The sequence below is a fragment of the Schistocerca piceifrons genome, chromosome 6 (assembly GCF_021461385.2).
Source record: "Schistocerca piceifrons isolate TAMUIC-IGC-003096 chromosome 6, iqSchPice1.1, whole genome shotgun sequence".
Lineage (NCBI taxonomy): Eukaryota > Metazoa > Arthropoda > Insecta > Orthoptera > Acrididae > Schistocerca > Schistocerca piceifrons.
In genome coordinates, this window is record NC_060143.1 from 31,817,063 (window position 1) to 31,827,941 (window position 10,879).

Sequence of the window (10,879 nt, forward strand, 5' to 3'; positions counted from 1 at the left end):
AAGCACAAAGGCACAGACACTGCCTGTTGACTCCAGTCATAAGAATTGTGCTGCCACCAGCAACAACGCCGACTAGGACACTCCTGTCAGCACTCCTCTATGCAGTGGACGCCGCTTCCTCTGCGTTGCCCTCCCAAATCGGCCACTAGTGTGCTGGCCCACAGCTCACTCTTCCTGACGATGCGCCGCCGGCAGCGGAACGCATTCCTCGTGCCACTGCGCCCAGAGTAACTGCTCCCGCCACCCAGGTGTCCAGGTTTTACGGCCGCTCTCTATTCGCACTCTGTCGCACAGGCCTCTACCCTCTCTACACCGAGGCGCTGGCTGTAGAGATTTCGAGAAACGTGCAGAGAGAAAACGTTCTGTTGATTTTCTCGCCACCTGCTGAGCCTGCCACGACCTCCACTGCGTTAGCTCGGCACAAGTTTCTTGTTTGTTATCCTTGAACTTGATTCCTTTCAAAAATTTCTCCTTGGTTATCTTTACAGCTGTGTATTCCGTTCGACGTTCTCGAAAGTTTTCTGTAAATGTAAAAATTCTCTAAAAGAAAGGCTTGCCTTTGTGCAGTATGTCTTCCACGATAAATCATAGGGTCAGTATTGCCTCGTGTGGTCCTACGTTTCTCTGGAATCCAAACTCATCTTCCCCGAGGTCGGATTCTACCAATCTTTGCATTTTTCTGTAAATAATTCGTATCAGTGCTCTCCAACCGTGACTTAGCAAACCGACAACATTCACACCTGTCAGAACACGCATTATTCGAAATTGAAATTATTACAATTCTCTAGAAGTTTGAGGATATTTCACCGTTCTCACATGCTCTGGGTACCGGATGAAATAATTTCGTTGAGGAAAATTTTCGAAGGAGGATATACTGTCTTATAGAACATGCAGGAATAGCTTCGAAAATATTGTCGTGCGTGGATAGTTCTAAGGGGGCCTTTCTCACCAGTCGATCTGAAATGACGGAGATGAACTAATAGCAGCTACATCATAACTAAATAATGATGAGGAAACTTTGTCGAAAATCATGTGCCACCCATCAGCTGTTACGAAAATTTATATTACTGCTACCAGCTACGATTTTTCCACTTCCTGTGCAGTCTATCATCAGCTTCTGAATGCATTTCACAGTAGATATAAATTTATAAAATAATTTACAGTCATTAGTAAAGTATAATCGAGTCCTATTTGTTTTTAGCCATCAGAAAAATGGCTCTGAGCACTATGGGATATAACATCTGAAATCATCAGTCCCCTAGAACTTAGAACTACTTAAACCTAACTAACCTAAGGACACCACACACATCCATGCCCGAGGCAGGATTCGAACCTGCGACCGTAGCGGTCGCGCGGTTCCAGATTGTAGCGCCTAGAACCGCTCGGCCACTCTGGCCGGCTAGCCATCAGAAAATGTTGCTCACTTAGTAAGTTGGCATTCCATATTACAAGACGTCTACTAGTATCACACACAGGACTTCATTTGAGGAAGAAATTTGTGAGAATGTATGTTTCAACTACAGCATTACGCACAAGAGAATCATGGACTGTGGCTTCTTGGGAACTTAGTAAGTGATTGCTAACACAGAGTGATTCAGCTGACCCTACCGTTGTCGTTTTATGCAACCCGCAATATTATAGCTGACCTTCATAACCACACTCAGAATTTTCCTTTTCTCTCGCTTTCTGTGCATAAACTATTAGTCCTACAGAAAAAAATAAGCAATACCTTCGTCTAGGAAATTTAATGTCATATTTTGTACCGAAATACGTTTCGCTAGAGGACACGATTTCAAAGTTATTCAAGAAAATGCACGATTGGATACCGTGGGTGTTATTTGAAGACAAATGTTGATGGTGTTGAGACAGCAGAATGTATTCACATCTGTTGGACGAATGTAATGAAAACAAACACTCCAAAACGACATTTCACATAAGTCACATCCAATGAAAATCTGTAACGCAACCATCTGGGTGGCATGCTTATAATTATGTATTATTTATATTTTAGAACAGTTATCCTGTAAAAAAACGTTGTAATAAAAGGATGAAAACCGTCTGAAGATGAATCATAACGATTCGAAACCTTTAACGGTACCCATTGAATAAAGGAACTGAAAATAAATTTGTGGCTGGTTGCTGTCTGAACACCGTCAACATTTGTACATAAGTGATCTTCAAACGCACGTAGACCCCACACTCATCCCTCACTAGAAAGGATTTCTAGTACGTTTTTGTGGCACTCCCTCCTACTACTGTACAAAAATTTCCAACTGCACGAACTATTCCTTATATTCCACCTGTTTTTCGTCTCTATTGATTGGGCTGTTATGCCACCAACATAGTCAGCTACTACTTTGCCATTACTAATTTAAATGTACTCATGAAGGCAATGAAAGAAAAATGACTTTTGTAAACTAATTACTTCGACGAATCAACGAAAACTTTGCTCTTACAAGCACAGTAATTTCCTTCCAGACGATTGTAAAGATGTAATTGTTTGTTTTATGCTGTTAAAATTCACAAAACTGATAGATACAATTTACGAAAACATCAGATTTACAGTTTATGTTTGTTCGAGTAAGCTGGTAACGTCCTAAGGCCAATCGATGTAGACTAGAAAGGGTCAGATGTAGGAAATAAATCGTGCAGTCGCAAATTTTTGTATGGTGTTTGGAGGGAGTGCTACGAACAGCGTAACAGAAATCCTGACCGGCGTGGGCTGAGTGTGGGGATGGGGATGTGTTTGAAGGTTACATTTTTTCTTCAATAACTCGAAAACTACGGCCTGTAGCGAAAACGTATCGCAGTACTAAATTTAACTACATTAAATTTTCTGTAGGATTAACAGCTGGTGCGTAACGACTGGTAGAATATGAAAATTTCGCATGCGGATTATAACGACAGCGGCAGGGGCAGCTGAAACACCCCGTGTACTATTAATTAAGCCGAAACATCCATGGCAGCAGAAAAGTGCTGTTTTTCATAAAAAGTATTCATTGCACTCTCGCCGCTTAACAATTTTGACAGGGCTCTCTATAATAGAAATGTGGCAACGCACTAAGAAAATGCAAATAAAATTTGTTAACAGTATGTTATAAAATGGTAGTTAGGTTTGGCACAGTTTTTTGTATGGTACTGTTGTCCTAAACCTAAGACAATAACTTTGCTGTCTCTTGGCGGCCTGTGATTTTGACACTATAACTGAGTTTACTAACTGTAGAGATTTTGTTACTGGTTCTTGATCTCCATAAATAGTGACTGCTAAACCGGAAGGTAGTCTTCACTGCAGGCACTGAACTGAAGCACCCAGTGGCCAAATCGTAACTGTCTGAGGCACTTCGGCTTTTGATGTCTGTCGGGGGAAGGATTTCCAGGCCTGTCAGCATAAGGTGACACAGATGTAGACAGCAGTTGACAGCGCTCCATATGGCAGCTCTCCATACCATCTGACCGCAGCTCGTGGTCTCGCGGCCGCGTTCTCGCTTCCCAAGTACGGGGTCCCGGTTTAGATTCCCGGCGGGGTCAGGGATTTTCACCTGTCTCGAGATGATTGTGTTGTCCTCATCATTTCATCATCATTCCTGAAAGTGGCGAGATTGGACTGATCAAAGGTTGGAAATTTGTACGGGCGCTGATAACTGCGCCGTTGAGTGGCCCACAAACCAAACCACACATTTTCATCAACACCCATACCATCTGCGGACGTACACGTCGCACTGTGGGAAGTGGCGCAGAAGAAGGAAGAGGTCCGCGTTATTGAGTGTGGCCTGGAAGCAGGTGCGCTACACTGAGACACGCTGCAGTAATGATTGTGCCTGTGTGGTGACGACCTCTCTCGTTGGATAGGACGCGGAGTCCCTGTAACATGGCCTGTTAGATCACCGGACTCAAACCCGTTGGGTTTTTGCCTCTGGGACCATCTGAAAATCATTGTGTATGCTGAATCAGTTCCTAATGTGTAGACCCATGAACAGCGTTTTCACGATGCCTGTGACGATATTCGCAGAGAGGTCGGAACGCGTGAAAGACTGCGGCAGCCCACGATCCGCAGTGGGAACGCGTACATTGAATCCTATGGATTGCCACCACGAACATATGTAGTGACGTGGCTGTGATACAGCTCTGTACTGTGTTCCGGGAAGATTTGGTGTCGTTGCACGCACACCGTCCATTTCCGGGCACACATTCACAGGAGTTTTATTTCCTCCATTTCCAGTCAGCAATCCGTCCCTGCAGCGTGTCGGTTTTATTAACGTTCACCCGATACATTCAGTGTTAGTTTGGCGTAAGAAATGACTACATTATTTATTGCGTCATATGGGCAACATTTTAGAAACAACATTTTAGAGACATAATAATAAAAAAATTAACACCTGCTTTTGTGCCACCTTCCAGAATCAGACGTCACAGAGCACTGTCGCTATGCTTTATCTATTGTATCCTGCTTTTATACATTATACCTCAGCTTTTATGTATTGCAGGTTCTATCGTAAGTGCAGTATTGTGCAGAAAATCTCTAGATTTTTAATGGTACGCTGACAGTGTACTACATGTCACGACCTTTGATCAGTAGGTTGCACATAGTACATCATCACAAGACTTTACTGATGCAAATTCTTACTATTGATCTTGAGATATATATTATATACACACTCATATGGTGTCTTCTTGTTCTTAGATATATTACATTTTGTATTTTGTTGTATACACTGATGCTTGCCTCTGCAATACTGTTCAGACCAAATATTCTTCCTGTGATTCTGCTTGTTACTTTTAAAATATGTTTTCTTTTGGTTGGAATACCAATATACAGATTCTAACTTTTTTATGTATTCATTAATGTATACTAAATTACCCATTTATTGGAATAGTTTATTCAACAGATAGATGGTCACTTATTATAATTATTGTCTGCCGCGAGTAATGAGCGTAATGGGCAGGGGCACTACGAATGTAGTGTGTGGATATTAAGTTGGGAATTTGGACCTCACGGAGAGCGTGCAAGGGAGAAATCCCTGCAGTCGCGCTATCCTCCGTGCCCTCGGTGGCTCAGATGGTCAGAGCGTCTGCTATGTAAGCAGGAGATCCCAGGTTCGAGTCGGGCACACATTTTCAGCATGTCCGAAAGAACAGATACCATCTCCATACAGTTAAGGCTAACCGGCCATTGACCTTGTTCTTCTGTGTTGGATGCACACGCATTGCCCGAACTCTTACGGGACTCGGTAAGATTATCTGTCGCGGGTAATGAATGTAATGGTCAGGGGCGCTACCATTGTAGTGTGAGGACATTAAACTGGGAATGTGGGTCTCACGGGAAGCGTGCAAGGGATAAATCTCTGCAGTCGTAATATCTTCGGTGCCCTCGCTGGCTCAGATGGATAGAGCGTCTACCATGTAAGCAGGAAAGCCCGGATTCGAGTCCCGGTGGGGCACACATTTTCAACTGTCCTCGTTGATGTATATCAACGCCTGTCGACAGCTTAGGGTCTTGATTTAATTACCATTTCATTCTAAGAGAGCTACATGGTCACGGATGGTATCTGTTCTTTCGAACATATGCATGTCCGAAAGAACAGATACATCTTCATACATTATAATAAGATTTTTATTCGGTACACTGACGCCATCCTCCGATGATAATTTTCGCTCGTCTCCTTACGCCAGATGAACATTTGTTAGATATAAACTGGGTTTTGTTATAGATATAAGAGAATGGAATTTGTCATTTAATACTACATTGTGTCTATCAACTGTATCCGTACTTCTGTATTTCAAAACACATTAAACGCTATATAGTACTGCCATCTGGCAACTTCTTCACCTAATACTCTGATGTGTAAAAAGAATCAGTTTTCACTCAGACGTCAACAAATACCAGATGACTGGTGTCCATGTCTGCAACTTTAGTTTCATTTTACCTATATAGGTGTATGGTGAGCTCTACCTTATTTTTTACGATGTGCATTTCGTATAATTTATCAAATGTCTTTCACTGCTTGCTTCTTTCGATTGTACGTAATTGTGCCTACGTATTTTTACCATTACCCTTCCAAGTGTTCCCCTTGTAGAGCCTTCGAGAATTGTGTAAGGCAGAAACGCGTAAACTCTGGGTCCAGACGGGTCTCGGAATGCCCATCAGTCCTTCCGATCGTCTTGCGTTCGTCAGTCAACAGACGTCATTGGATGCGGATATGGAGTGGCATGTGTTCAACACACCACTCTCCCGGCCTTTGTTAGTTTTCGTGACCAAAGCCGCTACTTCTCACTCAAGTAGCTCCTCAGAAGGCCTCACAAGGGCTGAGTACACCCCATTTTACAGCAATACTCGGCAAACCCGGTCACCCATCCAAGTGCTAGCCAAGCCCGACAATGCTCACTTCTGTGATCTGACAGGAACCAGTGTTACCACTGCGGCAAGGTGTTGCCCGAAATGCGTAAGGTAGTATAGAAATAATAAAAACAGTGGTCAAGACTAATATCAGTTTTTAAACGCACAGAAAAATGGCATTTATGCATTTTGCTGCTGGGACTTACGAACCTGTTATCGCAACACTAATTATTACGAATGTATGAGCCAGGAGGCTGTGTACACAATTTTTTTTTTTGTCATAGGGCCCACTGCGAGTTCCTCTCCTGCGCCAACCAGTTCATCTCAGAGTCCTACGTCCTGAATTATTTTCTGGATACATTCCAAATTCTGTCTTCCTTTACTACTTTTGCCCTCTACAGCTGCCTCAAGTACCATGGATGTCATTTCCTGATATCTTAACAGATGTCCTATCGTCCTGTTCCTTCTGCTTGTCAATGTTTTGCACATATTCCTTTCCTCTCCGATTCTGCGCAGAACCTCCTCAATCCTTACCTTATCAGCCCACCTAGGTTTCAGCATTCGTCTGTAGCACCAAATTTCAAACTCTTTGATTCCCTCCTGCTCCGGTTTTCCCTCAGTCCATGATTCACTACCATAGAATGCTGCGCTCCAATCATACACTCCTGGAAATGGAAAAAAGAACACATTGACACCGGTGTGTCAGACCCACCATACTTGCTCCGGACACTGCGAGAGGGCTGTACAAGCAATGATCACACGCACGGCACAGCGGACACACCAGCAACCGCGGTGTTGGCCGTCGAATGGCGCTAGCTGCGCAGCATTTGTGCACCGCCGCCGTCAGTGTCAGCCAGTTTGCCGTGGCATACGGAGCTCCATCGCAGTCTTTAACACTGGTAGCATGCCGCGACAGCGTGGACGTGAACCGTATGTGCAGTTGACGGACTTTGAGCGAGGGCGTATAGTGGGCATGCGGGAGGCCGGGTGGACGTAGCGCCGAATTGCTCAACACGTGGGGCGTGAGGTCTCCACAGTACATCGATGTTGTCGCCAGTGGTCGGCGGAAGGTTCACGTGCCCGTCGACCTGGGACCGGACCGCAGCGACGCACGGATGCACGCCAAGACCGTAGGATCCTACGCAGTGCCGTAGGGGACCGCACCGCCACTTCCCAGCAAATTAGGGACACTGTTGCTCCTGGGGTATCGGCGAGGACCATTCGCAACCGTCTCCATGAAGCTGGGCTACGGTCCCGCACACCGTTAGGCCGTCTTCCGCTCACGCCCCAACATCGTGCAGCCCGCCTCCAGTGGTGTCGCGACAGGCGTGAATGGAGGGACGAATGGAGACGTGTCGTCTTCAGCGATGAGAGTCGCTTCTGCCTTGGTGCTAATGATGGTCGTATGCGTGTTTGGCGCCGTGCAGGTGAGCGCCACAATCAGGACTGCATACGACCGAGCACACAGGGCCAACACCCGGCATCATGGTGTGGGGAGCGATCTCCTACACTGGCCGTACACCACTGGTGACCGTCGAGGGGACACTGAATAGTGCACGGTACATCCAAACCGTCATCGAACCCATCGTTCTACCATTCCTAGACCGGCAAGGGAACTTGCTGTTCCAACAGGACAATGTACGTCCGCATGTATCCCGTGCCACCCAACGTGCTCTAGAAGGTGTAAGTCAACTACCCTGGCCAGCAAGATCTCCGGATCTGTCCCCCATTGAGCATGTTTGGGACTGGATGAAGCGTCGTCTCACGCGGTCTGCACGTCCAGCACGAACGCTGGTCCAACTGAGGCGCCAGGTGGAAATGGCATGGCAAGCCGTTCCACAGGACTACATCCAGCATCTCTACGATGGTCTCCATGGGAGAATAGCAGCCTGCATTGCTGCGAAAGGTGGATATACACTGTACTAGTGCCGACATTGTGCACGCTCTGTTGCCTGTGTCTATGTGCCTGTGGTTCTGTCAGTGTGATCATGTGATGTATCTGACCCCAGGAATGTGTCAATAAAGTTTCCCCTTCCTGGGACAATGAATTCACGGTGTTCTTATTTCAATTTCCAGGAGTGTATATTCTCAGAAATTTCTTCCTCGAATCAAGGCTTTTGTTTGATACTAGTAGACGTCTCTTGGCCAGGAATGCCGTTTTGGCCAGTGCTATTCGGCTTTTGATGTCCTCCTTGCTCCGTCCGTCAATGGTTATTTTGCTGCCTGGGTAGCAGAATTCCTTAACTTCATCTGCTTCGTGACGATCAATCCTCAAGTTAAGTTTATCGCTGTTCTCATTTCTGCTACTTTTCATTACTTTCTTCATTCTTCGATTTACTCTCCATCCGTATTCTATACTCATTAGACCGTTCATTCCATTCAGCAAGTCATGTAATCCTTCTTCACTTTCACTGAGGATAGAAAGGTCATCAGCGAATCGTATCATTGATATCCTTTCAGCTTGAATTTTAATTGGACTCCTGAACCTTTCTTTTATTTCCATCATCGCTTCTTCGGAGTACAGATTGAAGAGTAGGGGCGAAAGGCTACATCTCTGTCTTACATTCTTTTTAATCGGAGCACTTCGTTCTTCTTCGTCAGCTTTTATTATTCCCTCTTGGCTCTTGTACATACTGTATATTACCCGTCTCAGTGCCACGCGGGATTAGCCGAGCGGTCCCAGGCGCTGCAGTCATGGACTGTGCGGCTAGTCGCGGCGGAGGTTCGAGTCCTCCCTCGGGCATGGGTGTGTGTGTTTCTCCTTAGGATAATTTAGCTTAAGTAGTGTGTAAGCTTAGGGACTGATAAGCTTTGCAGTTAAGTGGCATAAGATTTCACACACACACACACACACACATCTACATCTACATCTACATTTATACTCCGCAAGCCACCCAACGGTGTGTGGCGGAGGGCACTTTACGTGCAACTGTCATTACCTCCCTTTCGTGTTCCAGTCGCGTATGGTTCGCGGGAAGAACGACTGTCGGAAGGCCTCCGTGCGCGCTCGAGTCTCTCTGCTTTGACATTCGTGATCTCCTCGGGAGGTACAAGTAGGGGGAAGCAATATATTCGATACCTCATCCAGAAACGCACCCTCTCGCAACCTGGACAGCAAGCTACACCGCGATGCAGAGCGCCTCTCTTGCAGAGTCTGCCACTTCAGTTTGCTAAACATATCCGTCAAGCTATCAAGCTTACCATATAACCCTGTGACGAAACGCGCCGCTCTTCTTTGGATCTTCTCTATCTCCTTTGCCAACCCGACCTGGTAGGGATCCCACACTGATGAGCAATAGTTAAGTAATGTTTTGTAAGACACCACCTTTGTCGATGGACTATATTTTCTAAGGACTCTCCCAATGAATCTCAACCTGGCACCCGCCCTACCAACAGTTAATTTTATGTGATCATTCCACTTCAAATCGTTCCGCAAGCATACTCCCAGATATTTTACAGAAGTAACTGCTACCTGTGTTTGTTCCGCTATCATATAATCATACAATAAAGGATTCTTCTTTCTATGTATTCGCAATACATTACATTTGTCTACGTTAAGGGTCAGTTGCCACTCCCTGCACCAACTCCCTATCCGCTGCAGACCTTCAAGCATTTCGCTGCAATTTTCTAATGCTGTTGACGGGTACACCCGTCCTAGTCTGTAGCTTACCCGTATCTGTGTCAAAATTTCGAACATCTTGCATCATTTTATATTGTCGAACGCTTTTTTCAGGTCGACAAATCCTATGGAACCGAGTTTCACCTCCTTCACATAATGCCTGTTTAATGTAACATTTTACGTTATTTTATTGTGTGCTGTAATTATTTGTGTATGGGTTCAGTAAGTTGGCTTAGCGACCCGTGCCTTTGACGATCTCTTGACGGACTCTTGTGCTCCGTAAAACTCAGCCCCGAGTGACAGTACAGACAGAGGTGCGTGGCGTGCGCAGGCGGAGCGGTCGCAGCTGGTTGGCCCGCGCGAGGTGTCCCGGCGCGACGGTCTGGTGACGACGGTGCTGGGGCTGCGCTTCGTGGCGGCGGCGCGCCACTTCCGCGAGGACGGCAGCCTGCTGCTCAAGTGCCAGGCCAGCGTGGCCGCGCTCTACTGGCGCTCCGAGGAGCACAGCGTGCGACCCGCCGTCGCCATGGAGAGCCGCGGCGCGCCCGCAGCCGGGCCGGGCGGCGCGGGGGGCGCCGCCACTGCGCAGACGCCGGCCGCCGCGGCCACAGGTAGGCGCGCCGCCAGCACGCAGCGCAGCGCAGCCCACGGGACAGGGTAGCATCCACCTCACGCTAGGTGAGCAGAACCCTACGTCATAATGACGTAACGTACGTCATCGTGACGTAAATCACCTAAATCGACTAAATGAGTACGTATATCGATCTTTGCAGTTGTACCCATAACGTCAAAGCTACAAACGAAGTGACAGGAGTTGTGTGATATGCTCATCCCAGCTGAATGAATTGTTAAATGTAATCCCGACAATTTGCGATGTTATTGTGTATTTTTGAACGTAATTAATGTCTGAGCGAAGGAGCCACAAC

At 46.3% G+C, this 10,879-nt stretch overlaps 1 protein-coding gene across 1 annotated transcript in view; it reads left to right on the forward strand.

The window, feature by feature from the left end:
• Positions 1 to 10,614, forward strand: part of LOC124802834 — a 237,616-nt gene extending 227,002 nt beyond the window's left edge. Inside the window, exon 5 of the mRNA XM_047263845.1 lies at positions 10,285 to 10,614. Coding sequence (XP_047119801.1) covers positions 10,285 to 10,614 — 330 coding nt within the window. The remainder of the gene's footprint in view (positions 1 to 10,284) is intronic.
• Positions 10,615 to 10,879: the final 265 nt, after the last annotated feature.